This window comes from Acanthopagrus latus, chromosome 17 (genome assembly GCF_904848185.1).
Source record: "Acanthopagrus latus isolate v.2019 chromosome 17, fAcaLat1.1, whole genome shotgun sequence".
NCBI lineage: Eukaryota > Metazoa > Chordata > Actinopteri > Spariformes > Sparidae > Acanthopagrus > Acanthopagrus latus.
This window is the reverse complement of record NC_051055.1, coordinates 16,027,764-16,055,504: the sequence shown is the minus strand read 5'-3', so window position 1 is coordinate 16,055,504 and position 27,741 is coordinate 16,027,764. Positions and strand designations below refer to the sequence as shown.

At 41.7% G+C, this 27,741-nt stretch overlaps 3 protein-coding genes across 5 annotated transcripts; 1 reads left to right on the top strand and 2 right to left on the bottom strand.

Moving 5' to 3' along the window:
• Window positions 1-31: 31 nt before the first annotated feature.
• Window positions 32-8,440, top strand: plekha8 (pleckstrin homology domain containing, family A (phosphoinositide binding specific) member 8). Its single transcript, XM_037075430.1, has 13 exons — window positions 32-267; window positions 722-838; window positions 963-1,118; window positions 1,224-1,345; window positions 1,615-1,773; window positions 1,884-1,924; window positions 2,193-2,311; window positions 3,151-3,499; window positions 4,289-4,374; window positions 5,675-5,733; window positions 6,049-6,250; window positions 6,340-6,401; window positions 6,492-8,440. The coding sequence occupies exons 1-13, from the start codon at window positions 228-230 to the stop codon at window positions 6,687-6,689; spliced, it is 1,710 nt and encodes a 569-aa protein (XP_036931325.1). The 5' UTR covers window positions 32-227; the 3' UTR covers window positions 6,690-8,440.
• A 2,263-nt stretch (window positions 8,441-10,703) lies between these two features.
• On the bottom strand, window positions 10,704-19,053 carry colq (collagen-like tail subunit (single strand of homotrimer) of asymmetric acetylcholinesterase). 3 transcript variants are annotated; one of them, XM_037075194.1, is made up of 17 exons: window positions 18,471-19,053; window positions 17,794-17,903; window positions 17,372-17,482; window positions 16,613-16,657; window positions 16,427-16,453; window positions 15,558-15,629; window positions 15,311-15,373; window positions 15,183-15,209; window positions 15,025-15,069; window positions 14,902-14,937; window positions 14,718-14,798; window positions 14,272-14,368; window positions 13,565-13,695; window positions 13,100-13,219; window positions 12,869-13,010; window positions 12,660-12,762; window positions 10,704-12,566 (listed from the first exon to the last, which is right to left on the bottom strand). In XM_037075194.1, the coding sequence occupies exons 1-17, from the start codon at window positions 18,565-18,567 to the stop codon at window positions 12,497-12,499; spliced, it is 1,377 nt and encodes a 458-aa protein (XP_036931089.1). In that variant the 5' UTR covers window positions 18,568-19,053; the 3' UTR covers window positions 10,704-12,496. The 3 variants fall into 3 exon arrangements, with proteins under 3 accessions (XP_036931089.1, XP_036931090.1, XP_036931091.1); XM_037075195.1 differs by having other exon boundaries at window positions 12,869-12,995; XM_037075196.1 differs by lacking the exon at window positions 17,794-17,903.
• A 234-nt stretch (window positions 19,054-19,287) lies between these two features.
• On the bottom strand, window positions 19,288-27,098 carry hacl1 (2-hydroxyacyl-CoA lyase 1). Its single transcript, XM_037075193.1, has 17 exons — window positions 26,907-27,098; window positions 26,587-26,691; window positions 25,696-25,736; window positions 25,526-25,606; window positions 25,348-25,420; window positions 25,195-25,272; window positions 24,990-25,084; window positions 24,788-24,900; window positions 24,525-24,660; window positions 24,086-24,191; window positions 23,844-23,927; window positions 23,550-23,651; window positions 23,213-23,367; window positions 22,835-22,996; window positions 22,641-22,748; window positions 22,348-22,534; window positions 19,288-20,422 (listed from the first exon to the last, which is right to left on the bottom strand). The coding sequence occupies exons 1-17, from the start codon at window positions 26,955-26,957 to the stop codon at window positions 20,390-20,392; spliced, it is 1,710 nt and encodes a 569-aa protein (XP_036931088.1). The 5' UTR covers window positions 26,958-27,098; the 3' UTR covers window positions 19,288-20,389.
• Between the last annotated feature and the right edge of the window lie 643 nt (window positions 27,099-27,741).

The following is a 27,741-nucleotide window of genomic DNA, read 5'->3' as shown; positions in this document are numbered from 1 at the left end:
AAACCCTCTGACGTAAATAGGAGGGGCGTCGTCGGCTGCTCTTGTGATCGCACAGAGCCGCATTCACGAAAAAGTTTACGCACTTTTATCCACGTAGCGGAGATCTAAAACCGAGGACGCTACTCCACAAATCACACTCGGGGCCCGATGGAGTCGCTGCAATCAGCTGTGCATCATATCTTGTTATGATAAACAAGTAATGAACGGCAAAAACACATAATTAAACAATGGAAGGAATGCTGTATAAATGGACCAATTACATAAGCGGTAAGTCAAAAACACAGTGGGTGGGTGTTTTCGGACGTAGCGCTCGTTTTAAGGCAGCTACTGTAGCTAGCATGACATCGTCATAGCGCACTTGTGTTGAGTTGATAGGCAACAGCCAGGCTAACGCTAACACTCAGCTGTCGGAGCTTATACATCACTTTAATTTAGCAAGTTTGTGTCTGACTTTTCTAAGTGGTGTGTACGAAACTGAAAGTCAACCTTATTTTTAAAGTCTTAACAGGTAGAGCTAGCTAATTTAGCTTGTTCCCACCATCTGTCATTCTAATCTGATTTAACAACTGCTTAGCTGTTGCTAGCATAACGTAGCCTAAGAGGTAACTCTTTTGCAACTTGACTTTTAAATACCCATGCTCATGCTCATACTCATTCTCAGCGTTACAGCAACTATTTTTTTTTTTTATTTTAAATGAAGTGTTTTTTGTTTTATTTTCAGGTTGGCAGCCTCGTTGGTTTGTGCTTGATGGAGGAACTTTGTCTTACTATGACTCTCAAGAAGATGCCTGGAAAGGCTGCAAGGGCAGCATTAAAATTTCAGTTTGTGAAATCCAAGGTCGGTATGGCTCACTGTTTCCTCTGTACTGTGTTTCATTGTGCAAGTGTGAGTACTTAGTTTCCTACTGCCTTTTGGATGTAGTTCTGACAAGCATATTTCATATTTCCCTTCTTTAAATTAGTTCATTCCTCTGACTCTACACGAGTTGACCTGACCATACCAGGGGAGCAGTACTTTTACCTCAGAGCCATCAATGCTGCTGAGAGGCAGAAATGGCTGGTGGCACTGGGAACAGCCAAAGCTTGCCTTACAGACAACCGGACAAAGAGAGAAAAGGGTATATGGATGCCATAAAATCCAAATATGTGATAGCATGGAGTCCTGTTGTAAAATGCTGTAAATGTTTTCCCAAATGTTGACCCATTTGCTGTCACCATTACAGAGCTCCAGGAGAACACAGAGGCGCTGAAAACGAAGATGTCAGAGCTCAGATTGTACTGTGACCTTCTTCTGCAACAAGTAAACAAGATCAAGGAGAATGATGAGCTAGGGGACACAGTGGAGGTATGGATGAGCCAATGAAATAAGAGAAGCTGCTCTTGGTGTGAAACTGCAGTATAGGGTAACACATTTGCAATTTATGTGTGCTCATGCTTACTAACTGACCAGACAAGCAGAAAATGTTCTCACAAGTGCTTAAAAAAGGGGGGGGAGTTTTAGCTTTATAGATTTGAGCCGATTTCAATCAAACAACATATTTGTCAGGACATTCAGAGCGGTGCTGAGATGCATGGCAGTGTTGGCTAATATGTGTGTTTGTCTGCCCTTTTCAGACGGGCATAGACACTGGAAACATGGTGAAGTCTACATGCACAACGTTCCTTAAGACCCTAGAGGAATGCATGCAGATAGCAAATCGTACTTTCAGTACGGATATGGCAACACAGAGTCCACCAGGGTCTCCTCCAGTAGCAGCCATCAAACCTCAGAAGGTATGTTACAGCTCCTGTTTCTAATTGGATAATAATAATCTTGTCATAAATAAATATTTACATGTAAATATATAAACTGTAATCCCCTCATGTCTTTTTTTATCCCACAGATTAAGCCTGTCAATCATTTAAATCAGAACCTTGGAGAAAAGTAGGCTGCTTTTTCTTCTGTCATTATGTATATATGTAGACTACACTGTTACTTCCATTTATCATCATGTGCCACGTAAAGTAGCGCTCACAAAAGTGAGGCATAAATGAAAAAAGCCTTTTAAATGTTTTCTGCTGACCCAGTCATAGTTTGCTATAATGTTGCATTCCTGTGGTACCACACACTTACCAGTGATATTTTCCTAAGAGAAGGTCATCCAAATCCATCAAGTTTTAGAATTAACACGCTGCACTTAAATTCATTCCAGATGGAGAGATTTGGGAGAAACCTCAGGAGAATCAATTGCACATGAGAACCAGAGCCTCGACTCTGGAGCGGAGGGACCAGATGAGCCAGATAGACCAGAAAACCATTCTTCCCCATCAGGTAAGTCGGGTGGCCCAACCTCTCACCTTAAGTGCTGCTCTGAACTGACAACCATTACTGCATACCATAAAACCGAGAGCACATCAGCCTAAAGAGCAGTGGCTGTTGTGTGTTCATTATCTGACCTGATGCGGATAGATTATTGGCTTTTAGTGTGTGGACAGTGATGGATGCCCAGTTACATTATTGCATTTCCCTCAGCAGTACAAAGGGGAAGTTGCTGCCGGCGAAATAAAATAGGATCAGCTGTTTCCAGTGTATTGTTTTAAGTTATCCATACATACGCATACATTCTCACTGTAACCCTAACAATACAATAAAACAGAATTATTGAGGAAAATTGCCATTTACTGATCTTAAGGAGACAATGATGGGGAAACTACAATCTTGTAGTTCCTGCTTGCTCTGTCCTCCATTTCAGTTAGCATAGCACTAAATCACACTAGGGTTCGGTCACAACTGTAACCAGTCACGCCATACCACACCCATGTGATGTTGGGTGTCCTACTTGGGCATTTCCAACCTGTAGAGGTCAGTGCAGCAGTGCTTAAACTTCTCGCAAAATGGGGTCTTGCTCTTGAATTTTCATATAATTTCATATAAGATTACTGAAACCATAAATTGAGGGTGAGCATGAGCTTTGTCTCAGTGTTCCCTGCCAGTGGTTGAAGAGAACAAGTCTAAATGTTAGCTGTGCAAGCCACCAAAGTTCTGCTTTCACAATTTTCTACACCCAGTGTGATGAAACTGAGCTTTAAATCAGTTGTGATAGACATTTTGACTGACACCAGATTCTGTATGCTTGTTCAACACCTCTTTTTTTCTACTGTGATGCACAGACATTGATGAAGCCAATGGCAACAGCTTGGTCCACGAGGAGCCAGCTGATCCTACCTTACACACTACCCAGAATACCTCTGAGACCGAACACTACGAGTCACCAGCAGAGGAGGACGAGGATAGTGAAGTTGGTGAGACGGAACAAGAACAGAAGCACAACCTGGACCAAACTCAAGAAGAACATGACAACAACAACAAGGAAGTTAACGCTGCTGTCGAGCCTCAGCACCAACAGGAAGCAGTTCCAGACCAAGAGGAGGCTCAACATGAGGGCGAGACTCTCAGAGATTCAACCGAGTCAGAAGACACAGAGCAGGTGGAAACTTTCTTCAGCACAATGAGTCACAGGTATGAAAATGCTACTCAGGAAGGTCACATCCTTTAGGACACACAACTGTATGAAGTTACTCTATGTGATATTTCACAATGACAGTATTAGGATTAACCAGTCTAAGCTATATGTAGTATTTTTGAGGCACTGCACTTCTGCTGCACAGTTACTTAAACAGTTGATGGAAATGTATTAATTGTTACTACCGTGTTGCACAGAGTAATTCCATAAGATTTGGAATATTTTAACTGAATCCATTTCAAGATGTCATGATCAGTGTTTTATATTAGTGTGTTCTCTCTTGATCACATGACACAGAGAGGCCCGCATCTGATGTTTCGGTTTGTAAAGCTTTTTTGTTTCACTCTGTATTTCAAAAATATGACACTTTCTTTTCTTAAAAGACCTCGAAGAGTGTTACTGAACAATGGACTAGAGTGTTTATAATCATTTCTGTAATATTCGTAAATGTTATTATTATATTGGAGTTGATCTCTGTATTCAACTGCAAGATGGGGACTAAAGTATGCACATTTTGGAGTTATTTTAAAATTGATGAGCCAGTTTTAGAGCAACTAATTTGAGAAAATGAAAAGAAACGACTTTGTGAAGTTGTAGGCAAAGTAGCAGAATAGTCTCAGGTATTGTCAGGCATAGAACTGCATGACACTGTGTGAATCATTTCTCTGGTTTGGTTTTGACCTTTGTACCCTTTTCTTTTTCTGTTTGATTTGATCAAATAAAAGTTGAAATGGCATACTTACCTCTAATACATTCTCCTGTTTGAATCTGTTCCACTTTTTTAGATTTAGTGATATAAGACTGGACGACGACAATGGTATCCCTACTCAAGAGTTTTTGGACTCATGCTATGCAATAGTGCCTGTATTAGGTAGGCCGGTCACTTTTACTCTCTCCTCCTCTTAACCTGCAACTTTGTTCCTCTCTCTCATGATGCCACGCGTGTGGTCCTTTCACCCTTTATAACTTTTATAAGGAAATATTCTTTCTGCTATTTGTCTTGTCATTTGTGCATGCTGTCATTCACACTGTCTGTTGCTAAATGAGGTGCAAGCTTGCCGTCATGGATTCATCATCATTCTTTTCTTTAATTCCTTCATTACTTGCCTCTGCACTTGTATGTCTTTCAGTGGTTCTGTTTATTCTTTGCAGCCTATCATATGATTCGCTTAAACATGTTCTTGTGTCTGCATGTGTCCTTGTCTTTGTGTACACGTCTGCACAGTGTATTCCTGTATACATGGACAAAAAAAAGTGAAATGGACACAAGAAAGTGCTGGCCATCTTTCTCAGAGTTGGCTCAATATTTAAGTGGAGAGGTTGGATTAGGATTGTTGGTCATCACAAAAATTTCTGGTGGTATGACATTCATGACATTTGAATGAGAGTTTTGAAGATAAACTTTGTTCAGTCTGCACACATGTAGTAATATTAGCCTGAGTTTCATATTCACAAGCAATATTTTATAATAATCGTGTTTAAGGATAAAAATTAAATGAATCTCCATTAAAAAAAATATTTTTTTGTTTTGGAGATATCAGCAATGGAGATGTCTGTCTTCTCTTGAACATAATGGATGTAGATGGCCCTCAGCTTGTGGTGCTCAATTTGTGCCTAAGAGAAAAAAAATGTATTTAGTGAACCCAACAGCAGTGTGTCCTCCCATAAATCATGGCTTGGATACTCAAGATAATCCAGACCTTGTTGAGAACATTTTCACATTGGAAATATTTTCTTTTTACGTAACTAAACCATCACTGTGCAGAAGGAAGCTTCCATGTACTCATGGAGAAGAGGGTCATGCTCGTGAGAGTACAGGATGTAAAAATGTCCTTGAGTAGATTTCTGCACAGCTGTGACATCTCTCCCATAAAATCTTGATCCAGGTACCAGGGTTTGATATCCATTATGACAGAATTGCTCAGGATATTAGCTCCTCTAGTGGGATACAGGCCTTCATTATTCTCTCATCAAATCTGCAGTCAGAGAGGTGAATCTTTCTTCTGAAGGTGTTGCACAGGGTTTTCTTTCCTCTTTATCGTTGCTTAAAAAAAACTATGGCAGCTGCATAGTTCACCACTGACTATTAACAGCTATAAGATCAAGCTATAGACATAACAAGATAATCTTCATAAGCAGCAAAGAAATGATCATGGATTCTCTCTTCTCAGACAAGCTGGGCTCCACAGTGTTTGCACCAGTTAAAATGGATTTTGTTGGAAATATCAAGGTACGTGAACATGTTATCAATCTGTTGATTTAAACCAGACTTCACTGTTCCACAAAAGACATCACTACGTATTTGTTCATCATTAAGTACTTTATGATTGTGTCCACATCTGCTGTGCACATAAATGCTCGACTCCTTGTTTGGCTTAAAAATCAAACATATGGCTTATCACGCTTCTTATTCTTGACCTGTCAGTGTACTTAAGATCAGATAACTTATTGAGAATTGTTTTTTATGAGTTGTTCAGAATTTGCATAGAATCAGGGTCTAGTCTCTGCTCATGTCACTGTATCACCCTCTTTCTTCACCCTGCAGAAAATTAACCAGAAGCTGATGTCCGACCCCGACAACTTCCCAACACTTCAATCCATCGTGCTGCATGAAGTCCACACAGATGTTGCCCAGGTGCGCAACTCTGCCACAGAGGCTCTGCTGTGGCTCAGACGAGGCCTCAAGTTCCTCAAGGAGTTCCTGTCGGAGGTGAATGCAGGAAACCAAGACATCCAGGGAGCGCTAAGTGAGTCTGATTTCTAACACAGACGTCTACAAACAAGTTCAAATGTATGGAACATCAATAATTTTGTCATGTGTGTATTTTTCACCCAGATAATGCCTATGGAAAGACCCTTCGGCAGTACCATGGATGGGTTGTGCGAGGTGTATTTGCTGTAAGTATTTCTTACTCTCACCATTACTTTTCTCCTCCGAGGTCCATCCGTTCTTGTATTGTGACTGTTACATGCCTTGGTTTTCCCCAGCTGGCGCTGAGAGCCGCCCCATCTTATCAAAGTTTCAGTGCTGCCTTGGTGTCAACAGAGGGTGAAGAAAAGAAGAGCGGCTTCACCAGGGGCATGCACAGGGACCTGGGAGTGTACCTGCCTGCCATGGAGAGGCAGCTGGGAATCCTAGATGTTCTGTATGAAGAATACAACCTGGAGTCTGATGAAGTGGTGTGAAAACATGAACAGAGGAATGATCCGACTTCAAGGAAAGACAGAACCTGGCTGCAGGGTAGTGGCTGACTGCTGAAGGAAGGCGCCTGATGCATCAAGAGCATCTCGTGTACAAAATGGTGTGAGCATGTCCCGTATCAGTGTGAGGTGTTTCCAGTGGCTGTTAAACTCTACGACAGTGGAGGATCCAGGTTTGAAGAAGGTATTAATGTCTGTATTTAGGAGCCCACGAAGGGAAAAGCACGAATTAAAAATGAAGACATTATGGTTTGACATAAAGTGTAGTTTCTGGGTCTTGTTTAAAAGACCACTGACAGTGTAGGGGTTTTCAGCCCACTTATGCAGACTCAGACCATAATGATTCATGGTGACTTTTGTTTCTGGTGTACATTTTGTCGCTATATTGTGGCTTTTTATGTACTATACATGTTTGAAGGTACATAACCACATAGTGTTTGGCTCTAGTAAATTCTCTGGAAAACCATTTGTGATTGAACTGATCAGAATGCAAAGAAAAGTTTTACCAACATTGTCCCATTTCTTCCGATTCATGACACAGGGTGTTACTTGTGACTAACACAATGTACTATTTAACTACGAACAATGTCCGATTGTTGCTATGCCCAATATATGCCTTAAGTATGTGATGGAACTGCATACTTGGCTGACTTTTAGTGGATTAGGTAAACATGTTTGCTTGCACTGACTGTTGACGTTAAGAGGAAATTATGATCAATATAGATTTTTTTTTTCCCCGTTCCCTGCTGTTTGACAATATATTGGTTTTGTTTTACATCACTAACACGTTAGGAGCTATTGCTCTAGAGACTCTCCGCGGGACCAAAAAAGAAAAGACTGTCATGTGAATGGCTTTAAGCCTCTGCTGCCTCCAACACACAAGAATTAAATAATACAGTGAAGCTGTTGAAGAACTGACAACTGCTGAATATTTATGTGGACATCCTCTGCACAAGCCTATGCATAGTATGCATTGTCACAATGTCTATTTATGTGTTAAGTTATGAAATTCACATTCATGTCATGGGGACTGTGTCAGTCCTACTCTTTGTGTGAATGTATGGACATTTGTATCCCAGAGCATGTTTACTGATAGCATGGTTTTATGTATTAGGTAACATAGGTGCCAATGGAAACTCTAAATATAGGCAAAGGCCTAGAATTAACCAAGTTAATAAGTAATCCTGAAGGGGATAGGTTTAAGTTAAATACATTGCTTCTTCGTCTCTGTGCTGGATGAACATAAACATCCAGCAAGTCTCCTCTCCAGATTCTTCGCCATCTGGTCCATGCACTGTGCTAAATATACAGCACTGAAGTGTTGTTACCAGCTGTACTCAATATTCTATGATGTCCATTCAACAATGATACAGTCAGCTGTATGACTCCACCTCCCGGCCACGTTTACGTTTGTCCCTAGATTCACTTACACATGCGGACAAAGCAGGGACATCCTTGTTGGCCTTTTTTAAACACCATGTAGTATTTGTAACTTTATTCTAACTTTTCCTTTTTTAGTTTTCAGGAATGCGCACAGTAATATTTCTTCGATTAAGTCATTTGCAGCAGGTTTACATAACAGGTGTGCAACAGGCTGATTTCCTGTCGCGGATAAATTCCAATGTTAATCCTGATATTATGCTATTGTAATATTACAAACATTTGATTTGTTTTTTTCTATGATTGTATATAAGATGCTATTGGATTTTTACATAATAAATAATGAAGTCGTCTCAGTGTGTGTCCAGTCAAATATTTGATATCCTGGTAAAATAACCATGTTTCTATTTATCATTGATGCAATGTAACTAAATTACACTACTAAACTACCATTTTACTGCACTTAAGTAAATGAGTAAGTGCAAGGTCCTTGAACTTTATTTATTTGCGCTCTCTGCTGCTTTATACCACACCACTTCATTTATTTGATATGTTGAGTTATTAGGTACTTTGCAGATTGCATACTGCATCAAAACCAAAGTAGCACATTTTTAAAATGATTGTAATCAGAGAGACATTAATTCCAGTTATCAGAAAACGAATATCAGATTTGAAAATCTGTTGAACCATAGTGTAAGTATATATGCACACGAATGTAAATATACTGTATGTGCAACTTTTTTACTTTTACTTGTACTTTACTTAAGTGCATTTTGCAACAGATACTTTTAAGACCAAAATCATTTTCTAACGTGATATCTTGTACTCCAGTATGATTTTTGGCACATTTTTAGGCCATTTTCTGTCAACCTTGACCCTCAGTCCTCTGCATGTGGTTCCCATGGGAATCCATGATAGTTAGCGGATATGATGGAAAAATCAAGGCCTTGAAGGTTCTGACATAGCAGACACAAATAGATATGGGTAAATGCGGGCAGCATATGTTGTGTTTCGGTGCTGACCTATACTGTTTTTTTTCCCAGCAGGGCGTGCTTGAATTTATACATTTTGTGCAAAAAGAGAAATTTCTAGAAAGTTCTTCACACATTTTTTTGTTTTACTTAAAGGTGGCTATTAACTTTAGCTGTTGTTAGCTAGTTAGCTCTGTTAGCTGTGCAGCTCACGGCTGGAAGTGTTATTATGAGAAAAGACTGGCTTTGACTACCTGGTTAGCATGCAAGCGTCAGTAGATATTTCTTTAACAAATCACTTCTTTGACATGAAATTCTTATTTCTTCACATTCTTTGATAACTTTTGTTAAACTTTTGTTAAATTCTTACATATCGTACCTTGAACATTATTTAATAGGCTACATTCTGCTGTTTATATTCACCCCGTTTATATTCATCATATTAACCAAACCCATCAATGGGTAAGCAGTATAGTAAATCTGCACAGGTGTTCTAGCTTAAACAACAGTGGCAGCGAGCTTTAGTAGCACCTTGGCATACCTCGTTGTCTGTGTTGAGTGTTTTGCATGTGCAAGCAGTAGTTTGTCCCCTGCCAAGACCCACAGCACCCTGCATGCCAGCCATTCCTGCCTATAGGTCAGGGATTTTCACTTGGCCCAGGCCAACAGCTGGGTCCCTGCCCGCTTCCTGTCCCTGTAGCCTCCTTTGCATTGCCTTATTGTAACGCTACACCACCCAACATGTACCAAAATAACTCCTTTTGTTGGAAAAAGTGTTTGATTTCAGATCCTCAACTTAATACCTGCGAGAGCTCAGAATAGATCCTGCTTCTTAACTGTTCGACTTGATGGCCCGTGTCTTTGCGAGAGGGAAAATCAATCAAACAGCTATAAGAAGATAAATTAATTTGTGCCTGAGAGAACATCCCAAGCTCCACAAATAGAAAACTTGACTTGGGGGGGGATTCTTCTGTATGTATGCACGGCAGATCTTTTCATTACAGAGCAGCAGACACAGGGTTGGACACTGCATCTCCAGTGACATTTAGTGCTGCCTTGAGACATCTGTGCCACAAATCTGATTGGCCTGGTCAGGGGAATGCACCTGATCGGATGAATACACCGAAGTAAGCTTTTACTCGGGCATCTCAGCAGACAAATTATCCTGATGTGATTTAGAAAAAGAAATACGGCATGCTAATAGAGTTACGTGGCCGAGTCCGGTCCTCGAGCATCTCTGCTGCAACACTGGCTGACTGCCCGTGCCCAACCTGTATCGCTGTGCCACATCTCCAGGCACAGACCAGGCTACATCGAGACAGAATGAAAAGCAAAAAACTCATTGCCATGTCTGACAAAAAAAAAACAAAAAAAAAAATGACGAGACTTCACTGTGCTGTCTATTTAGTCCGACGCAGCACTTTGCAAGTAGCTGCTGACAGCTATTTTTTTCTCCACTTGATGGATATCTGCTTTTTTTTTTTTTTTTCTTACAGTGAGTGCTGTGAAAGGACATCAATAGCATCTCTATCACTGTCTGTGGCTTTTCGCACAGCGTCCAATCACTGTCACTGCCCGCTCAAGGCAGATAGAAATCAGAGCTGCTGACAAGCCACTGACTCAAACCTAAAGACGTGAAAGGAAAGGCTTTGAATGAATGTTTTATTTTTCATCTCTCTCTCTTTTTTTTTTTTTAAAACGACCCACAACTACTGTATAAATCATACTGGAGCAATGAAACAAAACATGAACTTTCACCATCCCAGCCACAGTGCATACTATATTTCATAAAGCCTTACAGTACGTTACCACATGCATGTTATGTTTCGACGTACACGGTACAGGATTGAGCACAGCAGCCACAGACAGAACATTCAACATAGTTTCCAAAAGGTATTTCAGCTGTGCGCATGGCACGGTTCGTCACTATCATACATACAGTACTTGGCTACACTCTGGGCAGAGCAAGACTGATATCTCTTTAAGACACCTGCTATGCTGATGAATGCAGTGGTTTACAAAATGTCTGACAAAAGTGTTATGGCTTCACACACACAAGCGAGGTATCACAGAGAGCATGCGGAGACAATATAGTAACAGTCTTAAACTTTCAATTGCTTTTACACTTGAGAACGCCTGACTACATCTAAGTACAGCTGAGACAAGCTCTCCCTTGGCACTGCGACTCGTACAGTAGCTTATGGAAAAAAAAAAAAAATGTCAGCTTATATCGGCACAGTCCAGCAGACTACATCTACACTGTTAAGTTTACTGTTGAGTTTCTGTATATACTGTAAGACAGAAAGACTGGATAAAGAGGTAATAGAGTAAATACAGTAATGACCAAAGAACAGACTGGAATTGAAATTCCTCCCCCTTTTAGCAGCTAACAGACTATTCCAGCCTTTTTTTCTTCCTGTGCAGTGAGGAAATTTAAGGACATAACAGTTTCAAGCCTTCCCATACGGTATATTTCATTTCTCACCGAAGCACAGGGAGGAAACTCGATGGCACCCGGAGGCCTGCACCTTGTGGATACTTTAAAGCTCTTGTTTGAGATGCCCGTGTGCTTCAGCTTACAGTCACTGCCATTTCATTTACAAAGAGAGTAGTGGAGGAGGCCTGTGTGGAGCTACATGTTGGTTCCTGAGAAATGTTTGGATTTATGAAACCTTGTCCAGTACAGTCCCGCCACGAGCCAAGTCGGCCTCTGAAGAAGTGGCCTTGTGGTATAACAGTCTCGCTGAAATATTTCAGTGCATAATTCATGCACTACACCCACCACTAACCATACATATTGATCTGACTACAAGTGAAATGTTTGATGTGATATTGAGACTATACAGTGCAAACCTTGTGGCAACAGTAAGTTAAGTGATAGGTTACATGCTCGGATGCTGACAGCTGCTGTCATGGTCTCAGTAATCACAGCCTCATGCAAATGCTGTGCAGTAGAATACCTGAGGCCACGGCTCTGGATGTCCTACTGCCTTCTCTTTCTCAACAGTAACTGGGTCAAGATTAACTCGCCTCTGGCCCGGCTACTGCTCCTCTGCAACATCTCCCACTGGCACTTGATTAAGTCTCTGCATGGCTGTCGCACAACATATTGCATCCAGAGGCTGATTCCGGTCCAATCGGGCGTGGTGAGGTGAGGAGGCCGGCCTTAAGTCCTGCTTGTTAAGACGGAGTGCAGCCGGTTGTCCTGTGCATTTCCGATGTGTGGATGAAGGTTTTCACCCTCACTGACTGAACATAACTCCAGGGAGCTATGTGGCATCTCAGCAGCAATACAGAGGAGTTACATATATGTGTTATGTTTTTCATCATTAAACCATTGGTTGCCTCTACCTTCAGAGTCTCTTTTCTTGGAGCGTTATTCTTATTTTTTTTTTGCATGAAAAATATTTCTGTTATCTGCTACACAGTCCAGCTTCCTCCTCAAGTGAAGTACTTGCAGTTTGTGGAGTCAATAACACAGTGTGGCGTGCACTTGAGGTGACCATATGACCTGTAAATAAGAGAAAAAATAACCTTTTGGTCGTGAAAACACAAACAGGCAGCATAGAGTTTACATCAACATAAGGCTGTAAACTGTGCTTACCCTGGAAGATATGAATTACATGTCTGGTATCCAAAGTCCTTCCCATCACACTCCTCAGCCCCCTCATAGCGGTATCCGTCTCCGCAATAGGCATGTTTACACTCTGTGGAAAGGGGAGACAACAGAGGTGGCGGGGTCACGTTATACGTGCACAGCAAAGTACAACTAAGGAGCTATAATAGACCACCGGACATAGACGCATGACTTACTGACGCAGCCGTCGGTGACGACTCTGTTCCTGTCATCACACTCCTCCCCAGTGGAAATCTGCACAATCCCGTCACCGCAGTAACCTTCATCGTCAGGCGCGTTTTCCATGGACTGGAACGGCGTCAGCTGGAATGGAAAAGTCTTTTACAGAGTTTAAAAAACTTGAACAAAAAGGAAAAAACTGCTTGAAAAAGAATGCAATTATAATATTTTGCTGCATGCAATGATACCTGGATTGGCAGCCAGCCATCAATGTCTTTGAAATAGAGAGATCTCTGATCTTTGCGGAATGCGAGAGCGTTATCTGTGTGAAGACGCTCCAGTTCTTCCTCGTTGCTCACAACGAATATCTGGACGAAAGGCCAAGTGAGGAAATGGTTTCAATATTTAGTGCATTTTGAGTCGCGTTGGAGTGCAATTTTGAGATATTGAGCATTAAAATTTCATTTCCGAGTTGGCAATATGGTCTCAAACCAAAATCCCTCCCTCCTTTTATCCTTCAAAACTTTTTATCTTTAAATTATTCACTCAGAAGTTATTAAAACCCAGAAACCCCAACACCAGTGAAAATAACAGCATAATTAGATCATATCAGAGATTGTAAATACACACAGTATATGCATTCTAATAAAAAACCCTTAAGATTTTAATTTTAACAACTGTAACTGCATTATTTTGGACTACTTTGTCCTCACCGCCGGTACTTTGGGATAGTTTCCTCTGGAAGGATAATCATCATATGGCGAACTACTGAGAGAGCCGCAGTTACACTTTCCAGGAGGCCCTGGTGGACCGCGTGCACCCTTTGTTCCAACCATGTACAGTCCTAAACACACACAGAGAGGAAAACAACATTATATCAATACACACAAAGCAATAAAAAAGATTAAAAAGGCAACACATTTCGTGCCACGTAAAAGTATTTCTGGGTCAGTGAGCTACAGTAGAGTGAAGTGTTGTTGAGGGAACAGGATAATATAAATACTGTATGTAATGAAACGTATCTTTGATTCATCTATCAAGACGCAAACACAATAAACTTAATTCACTTGGAAACTTGATCGAGACAACAAATGTCACATTAATGATCTGGTGACACAATACTTGTAAGGGCGTCTCGCCATCTGTGGAACCATTTTAGCCACATGATGTCATGACAGCAGCATCGTGTTTCATCTCAGGGGATAAAGTTTCTCTGGTGCTAAATAAGACTACCGGCGCTACCTCTTACACCGGTCTAGAGTGTGCTTCCTTTTGCTGACACAGGTTTGCTCCTACTCACACTGGTTGCAAAGCGTTTCACACAAACACAAACAGTGCAGAGCCACACACAAACCAATCGCTTTAACTAATCCATACCCCGACCAAATCCATTAGTTTGATTTATGGTTGAAGTTCTCACCTGTGGCAGGTGAACCAGGAGGACCGGGGTGGCCAATAGGTCCCTGTGGCCCTGCAGGTCCCATGGGACCAACACGGCCTGGGTCCCCTTTCACTCCCTAAAACACAATAAAAATGAAACAAAAGTGGACTGTCATGAACATTTCTTCACATCATGTTGAGGGAAAATTATTAACTTTTAACAAAAATCTACTGTTCTAATAAACTGCATGCATATTTACTATGATCTGCATACAGAAAATGCACTCTATGTGCTTTCAGTTCTACCTACCTAACCCTACCTGCATGCTCGATACATTTTCTCTGCAAAATATACTTGTAATGTGCTCAAAATAATAAATCAAACACTATAAATGGAGGCACAAATACAACTCAAAATAATACTGCTTTAAAACAGTGCAACAAGAATATCACATCCCACATTACTCATTTCCACAATCATCTCACCTGCTTGCCTCTCTTCCCTGGTTGGCCTGCGGGTCCTCTGTTTCCTGAGATTCCAGGTTCCCCCTTTGGACCCATTTCCCCCTGCACAACAAATCACATCATCTCAGCATTGAATTTGGTCTGATTTGGAAAATTCTGCAGAGGAAAATTCAGAAATTCCTTCTTGTTCTGTTGTGTTTCTCACTTTCTGTCCAAGCATTCCTGGGAAGCCCATTCCACCCTGCGGATAAAGAACGGTAAATAATTTTCAGAATATATCCACTTCAGCACTTTGATTCACAAGAGCCCGCCGATAAACTTTGCCCACCTTGTCGCCTTTCATTCCACTCTCACCACGATCACCTCGGGAACCCTGATGGAGCAGATTACAACGTGTCACATAACATATACAATGGAATATGGTTATATATATATATATATTTCTTTTCTTCTAGAATTTTCTAACAAATAAAAACAGCCACATACCTTTTCTCCTTTATAACCAGGTAAACCCTAAAAATAAAGATCACAGATATTAAACATCCAGGATGAAATCAGGTAGTGTGAAAGTGATACCATCCCATGATCAGTATGCTCCATAATGTAGATCATACCCGTGGCCCGATTAATCCTCTGGCTCCTGGTAAACCCATCAGCCCAGAGTCTCCTTTCTCACCCTGACACGGGAGGAAAACATTAAATAATGGGACAAAAAAGTGGATAAACTACATAAATTTCATTGTACAAATAGGGAAACAAATTGTCACTAATTCTCATCCACCCTACCTTATCTCGCCACTTACTGGTCTCACGTCACGTCATATATTGCATCATCTACATTATGAGGTGTGACTTACTCACTTTGGGCCCACTTGGTCCCGGCCACCCAGCTGGTCCCAGCTTCCCAGGAAGTCCGGGGGGACCTGTCCGACCCTGTAGAAAGTAGAAATCAATTTTAACACAGATACAGAAATACCATATAAAACACTAATGAAACTCTTGCTGCCACAGCTGAAGAAGCAGTTAATGAAATCAGGGCCTCTTACGCCTGTTTGCTTTGCGTGAAAGCCGAGTGCAGGATTTGCTGCATAAGCTGACAGCCTGCTTGCCACAGTATTTATCAGACGCTGCTGCACATGTAGAGGGAGAATGACTTTAACGAGCCCTGTCACTTTGCTCTCTTTAATTAAATGATGGGCTGTATATAGAACAGGAGCTCGTGCTTGTGGGAAATAAAATGATTTATGACCTGGCTGAAGCACTAAGCTAAATTGCACTGCAGTGCTGCAAAGCTGCTCAGTCAGGCCAGCAACCAGTTGAAGCGCTCCCACTGGGCCGCTTTCACTGCTCAACCCACCACAGCGGCTGGTCATTTAGGGAGGTCGCTTCTCTCTCGCCTGCCCCTGAATCAAACGCGAGTCCTAACAGAGAGGGAGGCGTCTTTGAGGGGTCAACTGAGGCAATAGTCTTCTGTGAGAGAGAGGAGACCTGCATGTTAACTCTGCCCGCCATCGAAAAAACAGCCCGCCTCAGCAGCTCTGCATCCCTCGCATCTTGACTGTCACTGTGGCAGTGCTGTCTCCTGTCAAGGTTGCCCACAATCTCTTGATGCACACGGCCAGGGACCAGCCGCCCTGACTTACAGCTAGCGAGCAGGCGGAGGCACTGTATCTCATTTTTGAGTAAATCCACTTAGCGGGGAATATGGAGTGATTAATGGGGACTCTCACCTTTCGCCCAGGTCTTCCGATTTCTCCCTGGCGACAGGATGTGGAGGAGGGGGGACAAGGACAGTGGTTATTTCATACACTTCCATCATGTGCAACAGGTCAATTAGACTCCAGCTTAGAACATAAAGAGTAGCTGATAATGAGCTACTCTAATGAGAGAAGAGCATATGGGGGTAAACTGCTTACCTTTTCACCCTTGGGCCCTCCAATCCCAGGTAATCCAGGTGGGCCCTGATGAACATAAAAAAAAAATGTATGACAATGGTTCATAAATTACAGAGATACCTATCTAAATCAGTTTTATCGTCCACAGCATCCCAACTATAGAGTCATGTCTGCTGCGGTTTCAATTATCTTAAGGCTGAGTAGCCACTATTGATTTAAAAAGTGCCTCCTGGGTCCCTTTTGATATACTGAATCGCTGCTGCAGTCCAACTGGTGCTGTAATAGCCTCAGATGGGCAAGGCTTCAACAACAATTTGGCAAATCTGCATTTCAGCAGAGGAGAAGGTTTGGTTCATAAGCACCTATGACACCAAAATGCTTTAATATCTTTCATCACTAGAGTACACAAACACACGCTTGTGTTGGTAATCCCTGGAATTTACGCAACCCAGTATGCCTTTCCAGGCAGACTGCTCTTCGGACAGTTTCTGAGAATGATGTGTGGCACACTGGCAGGCAGTGGAAAAAGGCTATTTGTGTCTGAGCTAAATGTGGAGCGTTAATGGGCCGCTGTGTTACAAGGGCCAGAGAAATCCCCATCTCATGCTCTGCAGGAACTCTCAAGTTGGAGAGGAGATGGAGGTAATATCAGTGTTGGAGTACTAATTCTTAACACCTCGAACTCATGCAGACCGAGTCAGATTGTAGGTGTGTTGGAATGAGCAGATCTACAGTACACTGCTAATGCTGGAATAACAGGGATGCATTTGGGAATCCTACCTCAATGCCAGGGGGACCAGCAGGCCCTTGGGGGCCTTGGACACAGGCTGAACCTTTGCCCCCGTTGCCCGGCTCGCTCGACTCACCACCATGATTTGAAATTTCCTCATTCTGTAAAATGAAAATAAAAATAAAAATACTGCGTTCTTTGACATCTCTGACGCAAATGCTGAATAAAGGAGAATCATCAGAATGACACCGTTAAGATTTTTATAGCAACGTTTGAAATTCATCCCACTCTTGATACAACAACACCATTTCGATAACCCATTTCTTCCTGCGAAACATGTCCCACCATCTGAGCATTTCAGCAGTGTCATTAAGGGGGTCAAAACGTAGCAAGTGTGGCAGTTTGGATATCACCCAAGGACATATCAACAGACAGATATTCCACAATAGAAAGTCACATGACTTTGACTCACATGAGCGTGGCGGCGCCAAAGTGAGGGGGGTGGAGGAAACAGTGGGGGTGGAGGCGGACTCAGTAAACAGCATGGGCTGAACCTCTTCTGCTGCTCCTGGGATCTGAGAGCTGTGCAAGGTGCACATGCAGTCACACGAGAAGTGATGCCAAGGTGTAGAAAATTAGAGGAAGACAGTCGGAGGAGGGCATGTTAATGTGTTGTTAGGACACACGGACATGCACAGGAAGCTGAGGTTCACAGACCCTGACAAATTGTGAAATAGGAACCCCTTATATATAGTACAAAACTGACAAATAAAAGCGGTTAGTACATGCAAGAGCAGCATATGTAGGAAGGGAAACAGGTGCAAACTATCAGATCATGACACCCGTCCGGCAGAGTTCCTAAAGCTAAACACAGATATGAAGTGACTGTGCCTCTCGCTGAAGGACTGGAGCTGGTCTCGCTATTTATAGAGGCATTTCCACTCTACCTCATGGGCGACAAGAAAATCAAAACAAGTGTATTTCTCAAAGATAGTAAGCTCCAAACGAATCCTAAAACCAGACATGCAGTATCCGTGCTGTTACAGCACAACTCTCTCAACACCTGTGCATGCATAGCACTGTATGTACAGTGCAGTACAGTAAGTACAGTACACACACCTACACACTGACACACACACTCATTCTTACCTGCTGGGAATGCAACAAAGCTGTCCAAAAAAGAGGACTGAGCCAGGCCATAACAAAACCACAAAGGCAGATAGAGTCCAAGTGTTAGAAGAGTCATGCTGCTCCAGATAGTTGCCTGACTTTATTTCTGAGCCACAGCAGCTCTCACACGCTGCCTTTCTCTCTCCCTCTCTCCTCACTGTCCTCTCCCTCTGCTCCCCTCCCTCTCTCCGCTCTGCCTCCTTTACGCCCTCACAAGAGGGTACGCTGACCAATGCCCATTAAATCTTTCCTCTGCATCAGTGCGCGCTAAAATTACAGGAGACAGCCCGCCAGCTGCTTCGGGTGCCAATATTAGATCTCTACTACTGCAGGGGGGTGCCTTTTGTTGTTTCCACCGCTCTCGTGGGGAGACTTAATGTGACCAAGCCATGGTGGGGTTTTTTTTTTTTCAGTGAGAGAGTCTAAATGGGATCCTGTATGAAGTGGTCTTCTGTGCACCCTGAGACAACTCTCATCAGTGTTTCTCTTTGTTTATCAGTGCATCTCTGTTTATGCAGTAAACTGTGCATCTCCCCCCCCCACAAGTGCATTGTGGCGTCCATTATGTCCAGACCTGATTGGTTTTATTGCCCAGTCTGTCCCACAAAATTAAGTGTCTCCATTTCCGAGGAGGCTTTCTGAGGGATGTGAGAGCTGTAAACAAAAGTGGAAATACAGGCAACATCACTTCTCAAAATTCATGTAACTTGATATTAATTAATACACAATACAAACATAAATCTAATAAAGATTGATCATACTATGCGCTATTTTTTTAAAGCTATCACTGCATACAATTAAAAAAAATATATATCTAGATATTACATAAGATTTTCACCTTGTTTCAAGGTGTTCCCAATGTATTACTAATAACTTACTAATATAAAGGAGGGTGTAAATGTATCAATGCACATATGCGATTGTAAAAATCTGGACAGGACCGTTTTTTAGCACATAAAATTATAAAAATGACATTTTAACTTTCCAAGCATTTACATAGTTTATTTAACCATATACTGTGTTACGTTCATCACAATTACCTATGAGATTTATCATGTGAATTATAAAAAACAACAACGCTGATCTGACACGAACAAATAAAGGCAAATAATGTTCATTGTATAGAAAAATGTTCAATTAAAAGGAGTCATTTCTAGAACATGACCAGAATTTAAAAGGTAGCTCCAGAAACAACAGTAGGCAGCACATCATCAAAGTAACTGACAGCTGCTGCTCTGAGCTCGCTGTCATTGGCTGGGGCTAGCTACAGTTAGCTAATTAGCTTATGGCTCAGTTAGCTGAGCAGTTACAGGAAAGTGCAGCTCTGAACAACACTATGACTTTGGTCACGACAAGTCATTGCAGACGGGGACAACAGAGCTGTGCAGCAAGAGGGAATCGACAGAGATTCGAAACATCAGCGGCAGGTGAAAATGGCGCGTGGAGCTGGAATCTTTTCACATGTTACTCGACCAAAACCAGAGGTGACTGTGGAACAACAAGCCAAGGCTGGTGTGGTGAGTGTCATTTATGTTGAGTTTGAATGAAGCGTGTTTTACAATGAGCTAACGAGGCAATTATGCTTATCTTAGTTCGGTAAAAGAGAATCTTGAATACAGTACGTGTTGTCAATCTAAGTTTTTTTAAATGTTTTGAACTAAAATTCTGGCCACATCCTACAAACTGCTCCTTTAACCTTTTGTTAATTGTTAATACTAATACTGTTAATACTACTAATCAATAATAAGAAAAAAAATCAGTTATTTCATGGAAACAATTACAAAAAAAGTTACAAAAGCAGCTTTATATTTTCCTAGTTTTCCCAGTTCCCTGCGGAAAAACAGTCACTTCTGTTCTGATAATGTCGAGGACGGAGCAGGAAGATCCCTCTTTTTGGTCTATAAGTTGGAGCGTGTGAGCCAAGGGAAGTCCTGCAAACACAGAGAACACAGCATCATATTAGACTTCCTGAGATGATATCGTCTCCTTTATGTAATGGGCCTTATGTGAATGTTGAGTCATTTCAAACATAATAGGATAGTTAATCTCCATCAACTGTCTAAGACTCAACCCCAAACTCAACCCTGAACCTGAATGTGGGGTCACGTAAGTCTTTCTGCTGGCCACCATGGAGCTTAGCACCAGGGCTACAGACCTCAATACAACCTTCAAACATGTCAGCGAAGGGTTGCATGGATACATTCAACATAAACACAGAGAGCCGCGCTTTCTAATTATGGGCACTCTGAAATAGAAAGGTCAGGTTGGTGTGAGGTGGAGGGATTGTGAGCGGAATACAACAGTTCTGCGGTGCACCTGGAGTGTATGGATTACTGATCACTGAGGCATGTCAGCCATGCAGCCCCATAAGGATGAGACGAGAGTCAAGTAAACACCAAACTGTTTGTTGCTCTGCTCTGATGGTGAGCTGAACAATGCTGCTTTTAATCAGGCCTGGCTTTACTGCTGCAACTGTCAGTGTCGTGTAAGTCACGGTCCATCTTGTGTCTTTTCTAGGTCCAATGTAAAAATGATGCAGGGGGTGAATCTGACTTGCAGCATGTGCCTGTAGTTTTCACTGTCATCACCCCATGTCTGCAAGGGCACGGGTTGCAAGAGGATGAAATGTGGTATGAGAGTGAGATGAGGTTCTCTATCCTTTAGTCCTGATTGCTCTGAGATGAAAAGCGTGAATAAGTTGTGGATTTGGGGAGCCATAGACCTTCCACCTGTTTGTGTCCGTAATACTGTCAAATCTGCATGTGCACGGAAGTCTGGACACGGGGATTCAGCTGCAGACATTTATTGTGAACTTGCCATCGATCAAAATGAAAGCCAGGTAAACCCTCAACATTTATCCTGTGGAGATGTCATGCCGCAATCTGATCGAGGACCTAATTAACAGCCCCCTTTAGTGGAGCTTTTACTGTGTTGGGAGAAACACCAACATTACAGTAGTATTATAAGCATTAGAAAAGTGGTGTCACAGCATCAATTACATCCTCAGCCAGCAGAGGGCGTGGGACTTCTGCAGGATTGTTGTTGAGGATTCACTGGCTTAAATCAAAGGACCTAATAAAGAAGGAATTGTCATCACATCGCAAATCTTGCTTTGGTGCCAGACTGTGCTGTCAGCTGTGCTGAAGTCAGTGAGAGATGCTTGGATAAACGCACTAAAATCCAACATATATATGTTGTATGACATCTGATAAAGAAATGCTGCCAGAATAAGAAAGAACACATCACAGAGAGTAGGTTAACAACTGTTTCTTTTTCCAACTCCAAACTCCACAGGGCTGATAATATTGTGACCAAACTCGACAAAATATCAAATATCGCTGATGAGACTGCATTTTTACGGTGAACAGGAGCCTCTCCCAAACAAAATTGAGGGATAACCAACACAACAGAGAGGTGTGTCCTATAACCAACACAACAGAACAGTGTGTTCTTTAATGTTCTGGAGGCAATTTTTCTTCATTAGTCATACAACGTAGATATGTTGGGTTTTAGTGTATTTCTCCATGCATCTGCCATGGACTTCAATACAGTTGGTATGCCACGTTATGTACCTTCCTTCATTTTTAGGTTCCTCAGCAGCTGAGGAGGACTTTCAAGTAAACTCCAGAGGGATCTTTTAGTTTGACCTGTACTTCTAAAATTCTTTGTGTCTGTGGCAACTGTCATACAAATATAACCGCGACAAAAGAAATGATTAGATATCAAAGATAGACATTTAACAACAAAATGCTCCACAACAACATCACCAACAATAACAAATGAAGTACAACGAAATGAAAGTTAGACCTGGATGACTGAGATGACATCTCACACACACACACAAATATATATATACCTGCTGTTTTCTGTCAGAGGAGGGGTCGATGAGCACATTTAGGAGACTTGGTCTCTCCCAGTCATCTAAGCTCATCTGTAAAGCACTGCGCAGCTCCTCCACCGTCCTCACCAGGAACCCTCGACCTCCAAACGCTGTCATGACCTCATCATAGCGTGCTTCAGGTAGGAGGGTCACAGGTGGGGCTCTGACAGGCAACATGATGGCTTTAGATATCTTCCATTACATCACAGCTGATAAAATGTCGTAAACCATTTCAGTGATTCAGTCATTTTCCCTGAAGTGTGACTCACATAGAGGTCAGATCTCCCATTTTTGCCATTTCTTTCCAGGTCTCGGGATCCACTCCGCTGTAAATACCATTGTTATTGACCACAATGATGACCACAGGTAGATTATATCTGTTAGAAAAAAAACAAAGGCACTGTGTTATTAAGAAGTTAAAGGAGGTTGAAGTATTGTTTAGCAGAGGAGGCAATCAACCCACCTGCACATGGTTTCAACCTCCATGCCAGAAAATCCAAAGGCACTATCCCCCTCCACGCAGACTATCCTTTGTCCTTTACTATTCTTGCTCTTCTCCACAGTGGCGGCTGCTATAGCAAAACCAAGGCCAACGCCCATTGTTCCAAATGTACCTGCATCCAACCTGGACAACATCAGGATGAGCGTTAGCTAAACAAGCTTCTCAAGTTTACCCAGAAATTAAGGCTTACTTTAGTCAAACAGTAACAGTGAGCACATATTTGCTGTATAATAATCCCCCTTTGTAATTCATTTTTGTGTACACATGCCTTAAAAAGACACAACAATTAACACAATCAAGAAGTGCTCTTTAAGATCTGCTTCGATGAGAATTCCTTACCTGTGTCGAGGTAGGTAGTTGTTCAACATTGTGCGTCCTATGTCCATAGTGTTTGCACCCTCACTGACAATTATACAGTCATGTGGCAGCAGCTGGGAAACATGATGAAACACTGTGTAGTAGTTCATGGGTACTGTTGACTGAAGAGCAAGTGCCTGTTGATAGAAAGAAGGGCAGAAGTCTGGTGAGAATGCATGAATAATATTACAAGAAACCAACATCTACTGGTATCAAACACAAAATTATATTGACTATTTGTCATCAGCGGCATGTGGCTGATAAAACACTGATAAAAAAAACACTGAGTCAAAACATCACACAGTCACCCAAAACCCACCTTTGATATTTTTGCATTAGCAGCAATTTTGTCTTTCAGTGCGCTCCACCACTCTGTATCAGACGAGTATTTCCAGCCATCTCTATGGACACACTCCAGTAGCTTGAAGAAAAGAATCAAAGACATAATCACTGTTGACACACACACACACACACACACACACACACACACACACACACACACACACACACACACACACACACACACACACACACAGATGAGCTGTTCTCTTATAGTATATCTTCAACGCACATTAGTTTGTCAGTCAAAAAAAAGACTCATTTTTGCAGCTACCTGAGTGACAATAGCATTGATGTCTCCCAGGAGAGCAACAGCAGGCCTCACATTGTTCCCCATCTCCTCAGCACAGAGGTCAACCTACACACAGCACAAGTGCATTATTGTGTTAGATTATTAAAGCACTGACCTGACAGAATTAAAGAATTAAAGATTTTTACCAGTGAGTTACCCTAAACATTATTTTGAAACTGCTTTTCAACAAATCAAACACACTCTTTGCTTCCCCGTTCACATACCTGGATGATCTTGACATCAGGGTGAAATCTAGGTGGCAGACCAAAATGCAGCATCCAATTCAGTCTGGCTCCGAGCAGAAGCACAACATCAGCCTGGAGGAGGGCTCTTGGTACCAGAAACAGTCGAAGGGGAACAGGTGTGGCAATGTTAAGACAAAAGGGGTAAAACAAAATGAATACCTTGAACAGTGGTGTACATGCAGACATTTACTGTGTGTGTAGAGTAAACAATATAAGATGCACACAGAAAAAAACACAGATTTATACTATTCAATTGAGATATTTCTTCAACAGCCTGTTATTCTGTGTCACTCAGACACCAGTACTTATATAAATGAGGTGATAAAACGGAAAAAAAAAACATGTTTAATTTGGCTTAAATAAATGTGCTTTACACTTGTTGATTCGTGCATTTTTTTATTGTCAAAAAAAGGGAAACCTGGAGCGGGCAGCAGCCACACAGTTGGGGTGATCATCAGGAAGGACCCCTTTCCCCATGGGGGTGGGCAGAAATGGCAGGCCGCTCATTTCAACAAACTCCCTCAGAGCGGTTTCTGCTCGGCCATAGGCTGCTCCTGTAGCGATCAACAATACCCATATCATGATGACTTCTAATGAGCTATTCCAAATGGCAAATATATGGGTTTCTGACTTATCAAATGTAATCATTCCAAGATATACTGCATATGTATTTAATGTTACCTTTGCCGACGATGACTAAGGGTCTTTTAGCTTCTTTCAAGACGGAGATTGCTTCAGTGATTGCACCTTGGTCAGCCACACTCACTGGTGGAGTAGGACAGCAGGACACAAGTCTGCATGAGGAAACACATCTAGAATCACAAAAGTGATACAATGCAGAAGAAAAAAAAACATTGAAAAACTGCTAAAAATCACAGCAGACCTGACTTTGCTCCTGTCCACTTTTGCATTGACCATGTCCCCTGCAATGTCCACATAGCAAGCACCTGGACGCCCATACATGCTTGTGCGAACTGCCTGTGAGCAAACATAATAAAATCACTTATGTGTTAATGTCATGCAACTATACAAAATATCTTATTTAGCATGCTACAAAAAAGGAAACCAACTACAAGTGGATCCATTACCTTCTCTACCACTGAAGGGATGGCCTCCAGGCTGCTGGGTCTAGCAGAGAACTTGCTATAAAGGCGACATGCCTCCACCTAGAAACAAATTTAAAACTGTGTCAATTTACTGAGGCTTTAACAGAAAAAAATCCAGCTGATCGAGTGCATTACCTGAGGGAACTCCTGAAAGGCTCCTGCTGTTTCCTGATTTTGATCTGAGGAGCCTCCAATAACAACCACCGGCCTGCAAAGGCAACATGCATTTCATAAACCAGCCTCCCACAGGACCCATATTAGAACTGTTCACAGCAGCACAAGAGCAGCATCCGTTTGTTGAATCATACTGTACCAGCAGTTCACGTTAGCGTTAGCCATTCCACCTAGCGCATGAATGAGTCCAGGTCCAGACACCACCAGGCAGGCACCTGGTCTGGATACAAGAAACCACAGGAGACACATGAGATACACACTGTCACACCAGCTGCTCACAATATTCTGTGTAGTTACGTGAAGTCTTACCTCCCAGTCAGGTATCCAACAGCAGAGGCAGCATAACATGCCTGTTGTGTGACAGAATTTGTTATATATCAAAATGTTATCGTAATGTTGTTAAGGATTGTAAGTGCGGGTGAACAGCAATGTAACAGAATAATAATGAATGTTTACAGACCGATACAAGAGTTGACCGATATTATCAGCGATGTTGGCCTGTCTCCTATATATTGGTATTGGTTATATGTTGAACTGATATAACCCACCGAGCAAAAACATACCCCAAAGACCATGTTTTGTCATCCCGCCTTGGAACATCAGCCATGGTCTTTAATAAAGCTGAGGAACAGAGTAAAGTGCATGTCTCCTGCAGGCTACTGAGGTTGAGGTTCGGGGTTTGAATCCACCCTGTAGATTTTGTGGCATGAAGTGAAATTTGGTCATCATCAAAACTTTTTTTTTTTTGAGCCACAAAAAGTTCTTTGGACGTCTGTGGCTTACGTTGACAAGGTGTCTAAAATTACATTGTAAAAACTAATTGAACACTGCGAGGTGACATCCTTGGATGTGAAAAAAAGACATCATAAAAACTTCAATTCTGGCTCTCTACTGGCAATAAGTCTTTTGGTTATATTTTTGCTCTGTAGGAAAAAACTTTTTTTTATAGATCACGCAGTCGGTTTAATGTTTCAGTGCCTTGACGTCATTTTAGACAAAAAGTTTATTATTAAACTGTCTAATCTGCCTCCGTTACATATTGCGTAAGTCACATGTGTTTGATAACCACATTTGAGAGATAATTGGCAAAAATGTGTTTGTATTGGCTGAAATATGGATATCAGATTTTTTTTTACTTGCTCAAAAATCATTATCGGTCAGCCTTTAATTATTCTAAAAACAAACAAACAAAAATGTTACCGCTTGTTCGTTGCGCATTCCCACATATCTGATCCCTGCAGCCTGAGCAGCCATGGCCACCTCAATGATAGGAACACCAACTATCCCGAACATGTACTCCACTTGCTGCAAGGAGAGAAATGTTACCCTTTAACAAACCAACAATGAAATATGAGTGTAAGGAAGAATTATACATTGTTGTCATTAGTTGCATAGTAAAGTAAACTTGACCGCGCAGGACTTGAACTTTGACACAGTTTTAAGGTGACATGTTGCTGCTAACTTAACTTGAAAGTTAGCATACTTCATTTGTCTTCACCTCTCAATGTTAGCGGTCTTACCTGAGACTTTAAAGACTCTGCAATCAGCTGAGCTCCTGTCACTTCTTCCATGTTTATCACAGAGGCTCTTAGCTACGAGTTGTTATAATGTTGAAGACCTGCTGTGGAAAAACTGTCATAAACTGTTGTAACTATCTGCTACACGAACAACTCATGTTTACAACTCTCTCCCTGACTCCGCCCTGTTCCCGTTACTTCCGGGTTGCAAGCCAATCACGGGCGCCCCCACGTGTGACCTCACACAATGAGCGTCGCACTCCTTGCAAAATGCTTTTTTTTTTACTGCAATAAAAATGCAAAGACAACACACACTGATTACACCCTAGTTCAAATGTAACAGGTTCAACACTTATTTTATATTTTAAATTAATTTCACTCAAAAGTTCACTCAAAACTGATAATTCAGTCATTAGCTAATAAGTTGGCAAAACATTTCTTGAATTTCACAGCAAAATAATGTTGCATCATCCTCCTAAAAGAGTGAAGTAGATGAGGACTTGTTTTAAAATGTTAAAAATAAACGTCCCAAAACCCCAAATTGATTTGATCCTCTCCACACTTTCAGCTTATCAGCCACAGTGAAGATCTGAGGTGTAAATATCTTAAATTAGCTTTGCATCTATGGGTTTCCAGAGACTTGGATTATGACGTGCCAGTTATATGGAGCCATTTTATGTTCTTTTTTTATGTTGCAAGTTCCCATCTAATGCCATGGCAAGATTATCTTTAAAAAAAAAAAAAAAAAAATCATTGTTTGTTTACTAAACACTAAATTAAACAATGTGCTAAACTATGCAATGTCAATATCTGCTATGTGCAATAATGTGAGTTCAAC